A 17,095-nucleotide genomic window follows, 5' to 3' on the forward strand; every position below is an offset into this window, starting at 1 on the left:
GCTGAACCATGCATGACAAGCTTTACTGTCAAAACATAAACCTTCGCCCACATTTCTCCCTCCCATCTATGTCTCCACCTGTGACTCATTATCTCCAGATTTATCTTCTATATTCTTCACAGTATTACGACTAAACTACATAAGCTGCTGTACAGAGACAAACAAATGGCCTTATGTCACACAGACACCTAGAAGGGTACAACTGAGTTCACAGACTGCGCTTTATTGTGTTCTGACAGCTGCATCCCACTCTTATTCCGAGAAAGGATGAGGGAAACTGAATTAGTAGAAGACTATAGTATGGAAATAGCCTGAGGCCACTATTACCTAATGAGATATTTGTTACATCCAGATGTCTCCTATGCAAATTCAGACACCGAGTAATTGTGCACTCTGTGTTATACCGTTCTTTAACCACTTAAGGACTGAAAGGATTTACCCCCCTATTGACCAGGCCATTTTTTGCGATACGGCACTGCGTCGCTTTAAATGACAATTGCGTGGTCATGCGAAGTTGTACCCAAACAAAATTTATGTCCTTTTTTCCCCACAAATAGAGCTTTCTTTTGGTGGTGTTTGATCACCTCTACGATTTTTGTTTATAGCACAAAAAAATAAAAAAGAGCGACAATTTTGAAAAAAGCAATATTTTTTACTTTTTGCTATAATAAATATGCCCAAAAAAAATATATAAAAACAAATTTCCTCCTCAGTTTAGGACAAAATGTATTCTTCTGCATATTTTTGGTAAAATAAATAAATAAATAAAAAAATCGAAATAAGCGTATATTGATTGGTTTGCGCAAAAGTTATAGCATCTACAAAATAGGGGATTTATGGCATTTTTATTATTTTTTTTTTACTAGTAATGGTGGTGATCAGCAATTTTTAGCGGGACTGCAACATTGTGGCGGACAGATCACACACTTTTTTGGGACCATTCACATTTATACAGCGATCAGTGCTATAAAAATGCACGGATTACTGTATAAATGAAACTGGCAGGGAAGGGGTTAACACTAGTGGTGATCAAGGGGTTAGTTAAATGTGTTCCCTGGGAGGTGTTTTTAACTGTGGGGAGAGTGTAGTGACTGGATGAGAGAGATCGCTGTTCCTGATCACTAGGAACGTACGATCTCTTCTCTACTCCCGTCAGAATGGGGGATCTGTTTGTTTACATTGACAGATCCCCGTTCTGGCTCTCTGTGGAGCGATCGCGAGTGGCTGGTGGACATTGCGGCTGCCGGTCACGCGCGTCGGGTCTGGCACCGTGCGTGTGCCCACTGTATCTACTGGACGAAACCGACGTACACCTATGGTGATTTGCACAATAGAGCCAACCTGCCGCAGTATAATGACAGTGGCTGGTCGGCAAGTGGTTAAACAGATTCTGTCATTTTGCCTGTTCAGGACAAAGTGACAGGTTCTCTTAAGGAAGAATCTCCGCCACCTACCATTGGTTAATAATCCTGTGTATGCTCTAACACTTTAAATAGAGAGTTTATCCCTTTCATGACTAAGCCTATTTCTGACATTTGGTGTTTACAAGTTAAAATCCGTATTTTTTGCTAGAAAATTACTTAGAGCCCCCAAACATTATATATTTTTTTTTAGCAGAGAATCTAGAGAATAAAATGGCGATTGTTGCAACATTTTATGTCACACGGTATTTGTGCAGCGGTGTTTTAAACGCAACTTTTTGGGAAAAGGGACACTTTCATGAATTTTAAAAAACAAAACACTAAAGTTAACCCATTTTTTTTGTATAATGTGAAAGATGATGTTACGCTGAGTAAATAGATACCAAATATGTCACGCTTTATAAGTGCATGCACTCGTGGAATGGCGACAAACTACGGTACCTAAAAATCACCATAGGCGACACTTTAATTTTCTTTTACGGTTACCAGGTTAGAGTTACAGAGGAGGTCTAGTGCTGGAATTATTGCTCTCGCTCTGACAATCGCTGCGATACCTCACATGTGTGATTTGAACACCATCTACATATGCAGGCGCGACTTCCGTATGCGTTGTCTTTGCTGCGCGAGCTTGCGGGGACGGGGGTGCTTTAAAATTTTTTTTTTCTTATTTATTTTAATATTATTAAATTGTGTTTAAAAAAAAAAAAAAATTGATCACTTTTATTGCTGTCACAAGGGATGTAAACATCCCTTGTGACAGTAATAGGTGGTGACAGGTACTCTTTATGGAGGGATCGGGGGTCTAAAAGACCTCCAATGCCTCCTTTGCGCTTCAAAGTATTCAGATCGTTGTTTTCGGTGATTCTGAATACTGTATATTTTTTAAAACCGGTGCCATTGGCAGCTGAGTAAACAGGAAGTGGCGTTGTGACGTCACTTCCGTGTTTACAATCAGGAGACTGGAACGAAGCCGTTTCCGACTTCGTTTCAGTCTGTGGCTAGCTGCTGGAAGTGGCGGTTCGTGAATCGGGAGGACGTCCCCTGCCACTCCTCCGGGATAACATTTGAGCGGCTTTTAGCCGCATTGGTTGTTATCCCTGGAAAGCCGATTGCCGGCTCTAAAAAATGGTACTGGGATGATGCCTGCAGCTGCGGGCATCATCCTGTATAACCCCCGAAAACTAAGGCCACACATCTGTGTATGCTCGGCGGGAAGGGGTTATACAAGGTTTAGACCCATAGATCCATAGTGATGTGAAAAAGTATTTGCCACCTTTTCTTTTTTTTTGCATATTTGCTACACTTTCAGATAATACAAATTTTAAAATTACACAAAGATAAGTAAATGAGTAAATCCAAAATGCAGTTTTTAAAATGAATATTTTTAAACCGTGCAGGTTTAGGAGATATTTCCAGTACCTACAGGTAAGCCTTACTATAGGCTTACCTGTAGGTAAAAGTGGTCTGTAAGGGTTTACAACCACTTTAAGGGAAAAAAAAAAGCTGTCCAAACCTGCCTGGCCCCATGTGAAAAAAATAATGCCCCCCTTCCTTGCTAAATCATGAATGAAATGTGATTAACCATATTTTTTGGAAAGCGGAGTTAAATTTCTCTTGCCACACCCAGGACTCATTACTGCTGGACCTGTTGACTCAAGAAATCACTAAGGCTTGTTTCACACAAGCGTTCCGTTTTTTTAGTTCAGTTACTTTTTTAGTTAAAAAAAAAAAAAAAAACAACAACAACAACAGATCAAAAACGGCTATGAATGTCAATTTTTACATACCGGCCCGCATGCCCTCAACATTGGGGGGGTGGGTGCTTTGGTGCCCACCCCAAAGCACCTTGCCCCCATATTAATGGGGACAAGGGCCTCTTCCCGACAACCCTGGCCGGTGGTTTTCAGGGTCTGCGGGTTAACAGAATCTGGAAGCCACCTTTAACAAGGGGGCCCCCAGATCCCCCCCCCCATGTGTATGGGTACTACAACCCATTCCCTAAAAAAGCAGTGAGGAGTTAAAAAAAAAAAAAAAAAAAAAAAAAAAAACTTCGCTGGAAGGTGAACTTCTGCCAGTATCAATTCTTTTGCAGACTCTAGCAGGTTTTCTGCTAAGATTGCCCTGTATTTGGCTCCTTCCATTTTGCCATCAACTCTGACCAGCTTCCCTGTCCCTGCTGAAGAAAAGCATCCCCACAACATGATGCTGCCACCACCATGTTTCACGGTGGGGATGGTGTGTTCAAGGTGATGTGCAGTGTTAGTTTTCCACCACACATAGCCTTTTGCTTTTAGGCCAAAAAGTTTAATTTTGGTCTCATCCGACCAGAGGACCTTCCTCAACATGTTTGCTGTGTCCCCCACATGGCTTCTCGCAAACTGCAAACGGCACTTCTTATGGCTTTCCTTCAACAAAGGCTTTCTTCTTGCCACTATATCATAAAGGCCAGATTTGTGAAGTGCACACCTAATAGTTGTCCTGTGGACAGATTCTCCCACCTGTGTGGATCTCTGCAGCTCCTCCAGATTTACCATGGCCTCTTGGCTGCTTCTCTGATGAATGCTCTCCTTGCCCGGCCTGTCAGTTTAGGTGGACGGCCATGTCTTGGTAGGTTTGCAGTTGTGCCATACTCTTTCCATTTTTGGATGATGGATTAAACAGTGCTCCGTGAGATGTTCAAAGCTTGGGATTTTTTTTTTTTTTTTTTTTTTTTATAACCTAACCCTGCTTTAAACTTTTCTAAAACTTTATCCCTGACCTGTCAGGTGCGTTCCTTGGCCTTCATGATGCTGTTTGTTCAGAACAGAACAGCTGTATTTATACTAAGATTAAATTACACACAGGTGGACTCTATTTACTAATTAGGTGACTTCTGAAGGTAATCAGTTCCACTAGATTTTAGTTAGGGGTATCAGAGTAAAGGGGGCCGAAACCACACTTTTCAGATATTTATTTGTAAAAAAAATTGAAAACCATTTATCATTTTCCTTCCACTTCACAATTATGTGCAACTTTGTGTTGGTTCATCAGATAAAATCCCAATAACGTACATTTACGTTTTTGGTTGTAACATTTCAAGGGGTATGAATACTTTTTTCAAGGCACTATACAAACAGTTTAACTTTTTTTCCTTGTCAAAAGAAGTTTATTGAGTATACAATGTTATAAAGATACATAAAGTAAGTTTACAAGGATCTATAAAGTAAACTCATTGTTTTACAGTAGGGTTTATATAGGTAAATATCATGAAATTTCAAATATTAAACATTGGGTTCACGTAAACCTAAATTAAAGATATATATCATTTCCTTAGTTACTTTTGTAGGTATTTAAATGATTTATACCTACTATACATATTGTTTACAAGTAGAGTGTATATAGGTCAAATAATTTCTGATAATGAGCTTTAATCGTAAGGTGGAGAAAAGGAAAGAGAAAGAAGAAAAAGGGTTGAAAGGTAGAGGTATGGTCCACAAGGTTGTCCCGCTCGTCAGTTTATTATTCTTTTTAGTTCTCTTTGAAGCCTTAGAATGGGTGTCTCTGTAAGTCATTTAATCTGTTACCATGGCAACAGGACAGAGTCATTGAAGTTTGACAGGAACTGTTGTTTTATCCAAGGATGCCAAAGTTTTTCAAATTTTGGAATTTGATTTTGATTGATGGCTACCATCTTAGCATGGGACATTGTATTATTCATTCTGTGAATTGTTTCTGCTAGTACCAATGTAGGAGATTTCCATGCCTTGGCCACTGTTTGTTTTGCAGCCGTTATTAGTTGGATCATAAGTTTGAATTGAGAGAGTGTTAACCATTCCGGTTTTAGATTAAGTAAAGTTAAATATGGATCTGGTTGTATTATTTTTTTAAATATTTTAGATGCAATCACGAAGACTTCCTTCCAGAAGGTTTGGATTACTGGGCACGTCCACCATATATGTGTAAATATGTGCCTATTTCTGGGCATCCTCGAAAACAAAGAGTTGAGGTATTAGGTGAATATTTTGCCACTCTAGCGGGTACAAGGTACCAGCGAGTTAGGACTTTATAATTTGTCTCCAGTGCCAAGATGTTGGGTGAAGATGACTTAGATGTGAGCCATATATTAGACCAGTCCGTGTCTTCTAAAGTTCGTCCCAGGTCCTCCTCCCACCTCTGAACGTAAGAGGGTCTATTAAGATTTGCTACTCCATATAATTGATTATAAAGTGATGAAATTGTACCTTTAGCAAATGGATCTTTTGTACAGATTGATTCAAAAATGGATAATTGGGATAATGGTGTATCCCCCTTTAGGAATGGTGTATAGAAATTTTTGATTTGGAGATATCTAAATATCTCAGAGTTTGGTAGATCATATTTTTCTCTAAGCGATGGGAATGAAAGGAATGATTTAGATGCTATGAAGTCATTTAGTGTCTGAATGCCTGATGTTGTCCAAGCTTTAAAAGAATTTGGGTAGATCCATGCCGGATAAAAGGCCGGATTTCTGATAAAAGAAAGGAGAGGATTGTGTGGAGATTGTAACTGATATTTGGTTTTTAGTTTATCCCAGAGAGATAAGAAGTGTTTAGTTATGGGATTATGAATTTTAAAGCGGTCTTTAGGATCAAGCCATAATAAATTTGCAGTTTAACTTTTTTTAATGCAGCCTATTTTGTAATCCCAAAGGCAGCACAGGCAGATCATGTATCTTCCTTGCCGCGGCAGCAAACTTTGTTCAAATGCACCCACAGGCCACCGATTGCATACAAAAGGAGCACCAGCAGCACACCAATATCTCTCGACCTGTTATTTGCAGCAGAACCCAACTGGCTGACAGTGCTGGCTCTTCTTCTCCTAGCCTGAATGCCTGTATAGGGGAATGCGGGATGCAGATAAGAAGACGTATTCAGGTACTGACAGCAGCTGCATTTACAGTACAATGTATTTTTAATGGATACAAAATTGGAATAAATGGTAATGTATATGCCTGGATTTCGTATTTAGCATTCATAAAAAAAGGTTTTATATATTTATATTTACTGTTAGCTCAAGTCTTGGATCAATGTCAGCTTTTCTACCTCTGTCTGATAATATCCAGGTCCTCTCCTATCTCCAGGTGGCCTCGAACTTTAAAATCAAACTCTAAAAAAGAATGGATATGACAGATCATAAGAATATTGACACGGAAGAATAATATACATTTACAATCATTAACTGTAATAAATTGTAATGAATAAAAAATATTGAAGCATCGCTCACAATTTCCAAAATTTATATTGCATTCCCTCATAGAACAATGTTAACATGTTCCACCTCTCAATGCCTCTGCACACCCAAGATAGATGGGATATAATGTCTGTAAATTTTATCCAAAGTGCCACGTCAGGTAAAGCCTTGTACTGTAAGCTGTCAATGCCAAAATAGTATACCTCCTATGAACGCTTTTAATCACCGTGGACAAGTTTAAAAAGGAGTTAAACCTCAAAAAATAAAAAATAAATCAGTCTCTATATGGAGCGACTACATTTGTTTTTTCCCCTCTGGCTTTTTTTTTTTTCCATTTGGCAATCATATGAACAACACACTTCCTGTAGCTACGCTCACTCCTCCACTGTATCTATGGAGGAAGCCGTGGTTGCCAACCAGGCAAAACTGCAAATAAGTCTGTCTTTGTTCATCTCCATCACATAACTGCGGGATTAAGTAGCAAGAGAAAAACTCACCCAAGCTCTACCGCTATATAGCGTAGTTGGTGTGTAGAGTAGTCAGTGCTCTGATTAATTAAGCTCACAAAAGATCCATAGAAAGTACAGGCCGGCAACTCGACAGCTTCTCCATAGAAAATATTTATTTATATGAGCATTACAGCAAAAACATCATTCAAAAATCCTGACGAGTTTCAGCCTTAGGCCTTCATTAAAATATGCTTTTGATGAAGGCCTAAAGCTGAAACGCGTCAGTGTTTTTGGATGAGGTTATTGCTGTAATGCTCAAATAAATATTTTCTATGGAGAAGCTGTCGAGTTGCCGGCCTGTACTTTCTATGGATTAACTGCGGGATTAGTTTACAGAAAGAGAATACTTTTTTTTTACTTCCAATTCAGCTCACAGGAAGTGACCAGGACACTGCAAATTTTACTGGCTTGCTCTAAGATATTGCATGGTGGTTTTGCATATATGTGTTAAAGTTCAAAAGGCAGTGGTGTGCTGGAGCTACAGTCACCTGATTACAGCTCTTTTTCTAACTACAGTGGGGAACTCTGCAATCCCGACATGGGTTTCTCTCTGCATACACAGTTAAATGTATACAATCCCCCTTCCCTATGCCAAAAATCACACTTTATCTCCTACAAGAAATAAGCACTTACCAGGCTTCACACCAACTACTTCTAGTTCTCGAGCATTGCTCTCATCTCCCACGGGCTGTTATGGGAATATGAAATAATCTACATTAGACATTGTGATGACCCAAAAATACTGGAAATTAAAGTGATATTAAAGTTTTATTTTTAAAAATAACAAAACATGTTATACTTACCTGCAAAATACATGCACAGAGCAGGTAACGCCTGCTGGCACTCCTGGCCCCTCGCCCTCCTACACCTAAGTCGAGCCGCTGCTCTGTGTGTCCATTCAGACACAGAGCCGTGGCTCAGCCCTGCCCCGTCTCTCTCCTCATTGGCTCACTGACAGCAGTGGGAGTCAATGGCACCAGCTGCTGTGTCTCAGCCAATCAAGATGGAGTGTCCCGGACAGCCAAGGCTCTCATGCAACATCGCTGGAGCCAGATGGGGCTCAGATAAAGATAAGCGGGGCTGCTACACACAGAAGTTTTTTTTTATCTTAATGCATAGGATGCATTAGGATAAAGAAAATCTTCTGCCTTTAGAACCATTTTTAGAGTAGAACAATTCCTACCCTTATTTGGGTCTGAGAATCCATGATCTTCAGATACGCTCTCCTTTACCATCTGAAGGCCACTAGTGAATTGACAGAACCTCATGAAGGACACAGGGGAAGACATTGCATTTTTTGGTCTATCAATATGGAGACCTGCCAATGTGCTACTCTGCACTGTGATTCACCACAGTCTGCAAAAACCTAAAAGTAGACAGAGGTCTATAGACATCTATAGACATCCACTGATGGCTGTCAGGAGTTGGCAAAGGAGAATTGCAATAAGGAGAGATAATACAGAAGTAAGGGCAACCAAAAATACTTAAAAATGTGATATCAGAAAGCTCATAAAGTGATGAGGAAGTTTAACTTTACTAGGAAAGGTCAAGATTTACATTTTAAAGTGTTACTAAACCCCCGGCCCCTGCATTCACTATATCTGGTCTCCCACAGTACACAGAACATGGAAATTCAATCATTTTTGTAAATATAAACTGCTAAATACCTTTTCTCATCAGCAGTATATAGAAGGTTTGTGACTTCTATAAGTCTCTGGCCGAGCACTGGTTAAAGCTTGTAGGAGGATTTTTCATTCGCCTCCGACTGTCCTATGAGGCTGCATGACCCCTGACCCTCTGTCTGGACAGTGCTGATGGGCCCTGTGCTGATCACATGCACCCTCAAAAAAAAAAAAAAAAACAACCTCTAGCAATACACACCAAACTGAGCATGTGCAGAGTGTTTTCAAGGCTCTGTTCTATCAGCAGGGGAATTGGAGACTGTGGAAGAAGGGGAGGATCAATGAAGATCAAACAGCCTTTTTACACAATGCAGAGGATTAACCCCTTAGGTTCCACACTGAGTATAACAAGCATGCTTTACTGCATATACAGACTGAGTTTACTGTTGTGGGTTTAGTAACGCTTTAAGTATACCTAAAGCCAAAGTTCTTTTTTTTTTTTTTATTTGTAAGTTTTGGATTACAAAAGGAATTGCTAAAACCCCCATTAGGTTTATTTCAACTGTTTGTGCTACATTGGGGATATTTTTCTTCACACCCTGTCCAGAGACACAACAGGAAGTGAGAGGAAATCTCCTGCAAGTGCAGCAACTTTTGAACAACTGTCACATGACAGGTATCCCCACTGTAAGATCTGCATTATAGTGACACCTATAATTATTTTGGATCAAACCAGCATCCCCTGTGCCAATGACAATAGGAACCAGGACAAACAGACTGTCTTCAATAAAAGTGACCATGTTATCATATATTTTTACTCCTCAACCTCCTTCACATTTGGCACTTTATTTTTTTTTTGGGGGGGGGCGGGTACCTGGATTTGACAGGTACCCGCCCCCCCACTTCCGCAGCAATTCGAGCAAAAGCTTGGCCCTCCTTCCCCTGCAGCCTTCTGGGGCATGTCACAGGTCCCAGAAAGCTGCAGGACCATTCAGATAGCACAGCACGGCTCGGGCATGTGCAGTGAGCAGCTGGCTGTAATGCCGCAAGCAGTCACAGGCAGATGCCCACAGTTAGTATGACAGCGCCAGGGACCGAATCCCGGTAAAGAAACTGGCTGGGTGAGGAAAGCACTGGATAGGTGAGTGTTTTTTTTATTAAAAGGCAGCAGCTACAGTTTTTGTAGCTGCTGACTTTTAAATTTTTTAAAAGAGGACTAAAGAACAGTTTTAAACTGGAAGTTCAGCCTAAAACTAAAATCTCTAAATCTCCCCTCCCTCCTCCTCCTCCCCTCCGTGTGCAGAAGTAGGTCTGTCTGCAGCAGGTCGGCGCTGCGGAGCGGCCGCGCCGCTGTGCTTTACATTGCTAGAGCCTGTCCCCCCTCCCTCCTCCTCCTGTCAGAGGAGAGCAGCCGCCGGAGATCGGAGCGGCTGGTCTCTGTGTTGAGAGAGACCAGCCGCGCAGTGACTTCGCTGGGGGGGGGGGGGGCGTGCCTGCAGCCTGACACAGGTTCTCTCCACTCTCCTCCGCTCTGTCTCTCACTCCTGCCTAAGCTGCTGCCTGGCTGTCTCGATCTGCTCTTCACCTGGGCGGCGCGGCTGCACACTGTCCTCTCTAGCTGCCGCCCGGGTGTTAATATGTCTGTACTGATAGAGGGAGGTTTGTCCCTGGGGGTCTGTACTAATGGGGGGGAGTTTGTCCTGGGGGGTCTGTACTAATGGGGGGGTTGTCCTGGGGGGGTCTGTACTAATGGGGGGGGTTGTCCTGGGGGGTCTGTACTAATGGGGGGGGTTGTCCTGGGGGGGTCTGTACTAATGGGGGGTTGTCCTGGGGGGGTCTGTACTAATGGGGGGTTGTCCTGGGGGGTCTGTACTGATAGAGGGAGGTTTGTCCCTGGGGGTCTGTACTAATGGGGGGGTGATTTGTCCTGGGGGGTCTGTACTAATGGGGGGGAGTTTGTCCTGGGGGGTCTGTACTAATGGGGGGGAGTTTGTCCTGGGGGGTCTGTACTAATGGGGGGGAGTTTGTCCTGGGGGGTCTGTACTAATGGGGGGGAGTTTGTCCTGGGGGGTCTGTACTAATGGGGGGGTTGTCCTGGGGGGTCTGTACTAATGGGGGGGGGGTTGTCCTGGGGGGTCTGTACTAATGGGGGGGGTTGTCCTGGTGGGTCTGTACTGATAGAGGGAGGTTTGTCCCTGGGGGTCTGTACTAATGGGGGGGGTTGTCCTGGGGGGTCTGTACTGATAGAGGGAGGTTTGTCCCTGGGGGTCTGTACTAATGGGGGGGTGATTTGTCCTGGGGGGTCTGTACTAATGGGGGGGAGTTTGTCCTGGGGGGGTTGTCCTGGGGGGTCTGTACTGATAGAGGGAGGTTTGTCCCTGGGGGTCTGTACTAATGGGGGGGGGGGTTGTCCTGGGGGGGTCTGTACTGATAGAGGGAGGTTTGTCCCTGGGAGTCTGTACTGATAGAGGGAGGTTTGTCCCTGGGAGTCTGTACTAATGGAGGGGAGGGGTTTGTCCTGGGGGGTCTGTACTAATGGGGGGGGGTTGTCCTGGGGGGGTCTGTACTAATGGGGGGGAGGGGTTTGTCCTGGGGGGTCTGTACTAATGGGGGGGTTGTCCTGGGGGGGTCTGTACTAATGGGGGGGTTGTCCTGGGGGTTCTGTGCTAATGGAGGGGGAGTTGTCCTGGGGGGTCTGTACTAATGGAGGGGAGGGGTTTGTCCTGGGGGGTCTGTACTAATGGAGGGGGGTTGTCCAGGGGGGGTCTGTACTAATGAAGGGGGGTTGTCCTGGGGGGTCTGTACTAATGAATGGGGAATTTATCCTGGGGGGTCTGTACTAATGGACGGGGGTTTCTCCTGGGGGGTCTGTACTAATGGAGGGGGGTTTCTCCTGGGGGGTCTGTACTAATGGAGAGGGGATTTGTCCTGGGGGGGGTCTGTACTAATGGAGGGGGGTGTTTGTCTGGGGGGTCTGTACTAATGGAGGGGGGGTGTCCTGGGGGGGGTGTGTACTAATGGAGGGGGGTTTGTCCTGGTGGGGGGTCTGTACTAATGGAGGGGGGTTTGTCCTGGGGGTCTGTACTAATGGAGGGGGGTTGTCCTGGGGGGTCTGTACTAATGGAGGGGGCTTTGTCCTGGGGGGATCTGTACTAATGGAGGGGGGGTTGTCCTGGTGGGGGTCTACTAATGGAGGGGGGTGGTTTGTCCTGGGGGGGTCTATACTGATGAAGGGGGGAGTCTGTACTGAGAGAGGGGTTTATACTTAGTGGGGGGCCTGCACTGACGAAGGGGGGTCTATACTTAGTGGAGGGGGGTCTGTACTGAGGGGCGACTAAAGTTGGTGGAAGGGGGGGTGACACCATGTTATACCGCACCTGGTGACACCAACCCTAGTGACGTCACTGCAGCTGCGGGCTCTTCTTTCGCCCCTTCCCCTCCCTCTCCCTCTCCTCCGCACGTGCACTGCTATACTAGTGAGCGGCGCTGGCCAGCAAAGCCTCCCACTATGTTTCTTCCCCCGCCTTCATATCAGCCAGTGAAAAAATAGAATAGAAAAAGGAGCAGAGAAGAGGATTGTGGGACATGTAGTCCCGAGGACTGGCAGCCCCACTGTAACACGGAAACTGCAGCCCACACAGCATGCTCAGCTGAATGGGAGAGAGATACAGGAGCCTGGGAAAGCTTTCAGAGAAGTACACCCAGGACTCCAGAGGGAGAGGACAGTGCTGAGGGAACACCATCAGAGAGGAAACCCCACTGCCCTGCACCACCAGAGGGAAAGACACACAGCCTAGCGCCATCCCTGGCAGAGAAAGGAATGGAGTCACTGCCAGAATACAGATCTGGGTGCTACCCAACAGAGTCGCCACGGGCAATTCAGAGTGAGCTGACTGGTCAGGTGAGAGGGCCGATCGGCCATTATCTACTAACGTCCATAGGAACTGCAGTCTCTGACCATCTCCTGTATTATATCTGCAGTCTCTGACCATCTCTTGTATAATGTCTGCAGTCTCTGACCTTCTCTTGTATCATGTCTGCAGTCTCTGACCTTCTCTTGTATCATGTCTGCAGTCTCTGACCTTCTCTTGTATCATGTCTGCAGTCTCTGACCTTCTCTTGTATCATGTCTGCAGTCTCTGACCTTCTCTTGTATCATGTCTGCAGTCTCTGACCTTCTCTTGTATCATGTCTGCAGTCTCTGACCTTCTCTTGTATCATGTCTGCAGTCTCTGACCTTCTCTTGTATCATGTCTGCAGTCTCTGACCTTCTCTTGTATCATGTCTGCAGTCTCTGACCTTCTCTTGTATCATGTCTGCAGTCTCTGACCTTCTCTTGTATCATGTCTGCAGTCTCTGACCTTCTCTTGTATCATGTCTGCAGTCTCTGACCTTCTCTTGTATCATGTCTGCAGTCTCTGACCTTCTCTTGTATCATGTCTGCAGTCTCTGACCTTCTCTTGTATCATGTCTGCAGTCTCTGACCTTCTCTTGTATCATGTCTGCAGTCTCTGACCTTCTCTTGTATCATGTCTGCAGTCTCTGACCTTCTCTTGTATCATGTCTGCAGTCTCTGACCTTCTCTTGTATCATGTCTGCAGTCTCTGACCTTCTCTTGTATCATGTCTGCAGTCTCTGACCTTCTCTTGTATCATGTCTGCAGTCTCTGACCTTCTCTTGTATCATGTCTGCAGTCTCTGACCTTCTCTTGTATCATGTCTGCAGTCTCTGACCTTCTCTTGTATCATGTCTGCAGTCTCTGACCTTCTCTTGTATCATGTCTGCAGTCTCTGACCTTCTCTTGTATCATGTCTGCAGTCTCTGACCTTCTCTTGTATCATGTCTTCAGTCTCTGACCTTCTCTTGTATCATGTCTTCAGTCTCTGACCTTCTCTTGTAGAGGTCGATCGATATGGGTTTTTCTCTGGCCGATGCCGATATTTAGAAATCGCGGTGGCCGATATGTGATGCCGATTTTTTTGGGCCGATATATTAGGCCGATTTTTTTTTTTTTTTTTTCCCCTTCATCTCATAAAATCTAACAGTTAGACCCCTTTCACACTGGGGCTTTTTTTAGGCGCTTTTGGGCTAAAAATAGCGCCTGTAAAATGGCTTCCCTACAGTCTCAGTGTGATATCCCGAGTGCTTTCACACTGAGGCGATGCGCTGGCAGGATGTCTGGAGCGGTGTATACCGCTCCTCCACCACTCCTGCCCATTGAAAGGAATGCGCACCACTGCCGAAGCGGCTGCAAAGCGTTTCGGCAGCAGCACTTCAGGGGCGCATTTAACCCCTTCCTCGGCCGCTAGCTGGGTTATAAGCACTCCGCTAGCAGCCGAATAGCGCCGCTAAAATGACGGTAAAGCGCCGCTAAAACTAACAGCGTTTTACCGTCAACGCCTGCCCGCTCCAGTGTGATAGCAACCTTAAGTAATAAGTGATACAGAAAGTTTTTTACATTTAAACATTTATTGAACAAAACAAACCTCCAATCAGTTCACTTGTATGTATAATTTAGATTAAAAAAAAAATAACTATCTTAAATATTAAATACACAAAAACAGGTAATCAAAACTTTTGGACGAAAAAAAATGGGCTAACTTTACTGCTTATTTTTTAATTAGTGTATTTTATTTTAAAAAATTGCGTTTGAAAGACCGCTGCGCAAATACCGTGTGACATAAAATATTGCAACAACCGCTATTTTATTCCCTAGGGTCTCTGCTAAAAAAATATATATAATGTTTGGGGGTTCCAAGTGATTTTCTAGCAGAAAATATAGAATTTTTACTTGTAAGCAACAAATGTCAAAAAAGATTTAGTCTTTAAATGGTTAAACTGAAAACTTCTACACACGGAGTTCAGTCTATTGATAACCCGAAGAGATACAAATGTATCTTCTTATCAGATTTGGCAGGCTGCCCAGAGGAGGAGAGAAGAAACCCTCAGACAACTTGCAATTGACTTCTATTACAGAAGTCATTTGCAAGTCCCACTGAAGTTATAATCGGCTAAAGGGGAGGAGTTGGTAAGATGACCACGCCCATGTGGGGGCGCCAGAAATATTTCTGCACCCAGGCGTCTGTGACCCTAGGATCGGCCCTGGTTACTATGGGGCTTCTGTTGTCGACTGCCTCTTCTGCGCACTCCCACACACAGGAGCCGCCGCTGACTGCTCAGCATGGGACCGGACCAGCAGAAGAAAAAGGTATGTATAGGGATTTATGCTTTAAAGGGCTAGATGAGTTAGTCAAAGAATGTGGCTGCAAGTAGATTTAGAGATTTTAGGTTTTAGGCCGAACTTCTGCTTTAATTTAAACTGCCCAGATTTGTAACAGGAATATCTTAAAGGGGATCTGTCACAAACTGATAATGGAAGCCTCTTCTGCCAACTTGTTCTTAAAGTGGATCTACACTGCATCTGAGCATCACAAACCAAAAACAATATTTAATTCAATTCATTTTTAATATTCAAAGCAAATTTCCCCCATCCATCTATGTCTCTATGCTTTATTTTGGTGAAAAATCTCTTTGAAAAACACCCCCTAGCATTTCTGGCCCTGGCCATCTTGAGTAAGGGCAAATGATTCATGTAGCATTTACTTCCTGCCCTTAGCTCAAGCATGCATGCAGGAGAGTGTGCTTAGCTGAGAAACCCCCTCCTCTCCTCCCCTACTGAATACTCCTGGGACGTATGACCTCATTTGCCTAGGCAGGAAACCAGGAAATAACTGAAGAAATGTAAAAAAAAATAAAAAAAAAATAAAAATATATATAATATTATATAAACAGTATCTCACAAAAGTGGGTACACCCTCACATTTTTGTAAATATTTTTATTATATCTTTTCATGTGAAGAAGAAATGAATGAAGAAATAACACTTTGCTACAATGTAAAGTAGTGAGTGTACAGCTTGTATAACAGTGTAAATTTGCTGTCCCCTCAAAATAACTCAACACACAGCCATTAATGTCTAAACCGCTGGCAGCAAAAGTGAGTACACCCCTAAGTGATAATGTCCAAATTGGGCCCAAAGTGTCAATATTTTGTGTTGTTACCATTATTTTCCAGCACTGCCTTAATCCTCTTGGGCATGGAGTTCACCAGAGCTTCACAGGTTGCCACTGGAGTCCTCTTCCACTCCTCCATGACGACATCACGGAGCTGGTGGATGTTAGAGACCTTGCGCTCCTCCACCTTCCATTTGAGGATGCCCCACAGATGCTCAATAGGGTTTAGGTCTGGAGACATGCTTGGCCAGTCCATCACCTTTACCCTCAGCTTCTTTAGCAAGGCAGTAGTCGTCTTGGAGGTGTGTTTGGGGTCGTTTTGTTGGAATACTGCCCTGCGGCCCAGTCTCCGAAGGGAGGGGGTCGTGCTCTGTTTCAGTATGTCACAGTACACGTTGGCAATCATGGTTCCCTCAATGAACTGTAGCTCCCCAGTGCCAGCAGCACTCATGCAGCACCAGACCATGACACTCCCACCACCATGCTTGACTGTAGACAAGACACACTTGTCTTTGTACTCCTTACCTGGTTGCCGCCACACACGCTTGACGCCATCTGAACCAAATAAATGTATCTTGGTCTCATCAGACCACAGGACATGGTTCCAGTAATCCATGTCCTTAGTCTGCTTGTATTCAGCAAACTGTTTGTGGGCTTTGTGCATCATCTTTAGAAGAGGCTTCCTTCTAGGATGACAACCATGCAGATCAATTTGATGCAGTGTGCGGCATATGGTCTGAGCACTGACAGGCTGACCCCCCACCCCTTCAACCTCTGCAGCAATGGTGGCAGCACGCTTACATCTATTTCCCAAAGACAACCTCTGGATATGACGCTGAGCACGTGCACTCAACTTCTTTGGTTAACCATGGCGAGGCCTGTTCTGAGTGGAACCTGTCCTGTTAAACCGCTGTATGGTCTTGGCCACCGTGCTGAAGCTCAGTTTCAGGGTCTTGGCAATTTTCTTATAGCCTAGGCCATCTTTATGTAGAGCAACAATTCTTTTTTTTCAGATCCTCAGAGAGTTCTTTGCCATGTTGAACTTCCAGTGACCAGTATGAGAGAGTGAGAGCAATTACACCAAATTTAACACACCTGCTCCTCATTCACACCTGAGATCTTGTAACACGAACGAATCACATGACACCGAGGAGGGAAAATGGCTAATTGGGCCCAATTTGGACATTTTCACTTAGGGGTATACTCTTTTTTGTTGCCAGTGGTTTAGACCTTAATGGCTGTGTGTTGAGTTATTTTGAGGAGACAGAAAATTTACACCGTTATATAAGCTGTACACTCACTACTTTACATTGTAGCAAAGTG

General features: G+C 44.0%; 1 protein-coding gene across 1 annotated transcript in view; it reads right to left on the bottom strand.

The window, feature by feature from the left end:
- The window catches only part of SARS2 (seryl-tRNA synthetase 2, mitochondrial), a 63,391-nt gene that overhangs the window by 30,009 nt on the left and 16,287 nt on the right, over window positions 1–17,095 (bottom strand). Inside the window, exons 5-6 of the mRNA XM_073598762.1 lie at window positions 7,772–7,826; window positions 6,482–6,545 (exon numbers count right to left, since the gene is read on the bottom strand). Coding sequence (XP_073454863.1) covers window positions 6,482–6,545; window positions 7,772–7,826 — 119 coding nt within the window. The remainder of the gene's footprint in view (window positions 1–6,481; window positions 6,546–7,771; window positions 7,827–17,095) is intronic.

The sequence above is a fragment of the Aquarana catesbeiana genome, linkage group LG09 (assembly GCF_042186555.1).
Source record: "Aquarana catesbeiana isolate 2022-GZ linkage group LG09, ASM4218655v1, whole genome shotgun sequence".
Lineage (NCBI taxonomy): Eukaryota > Metazoa > Chordata > Amphibia > Anura > Ranidae > Aquarana > Aquarana catesbeiana.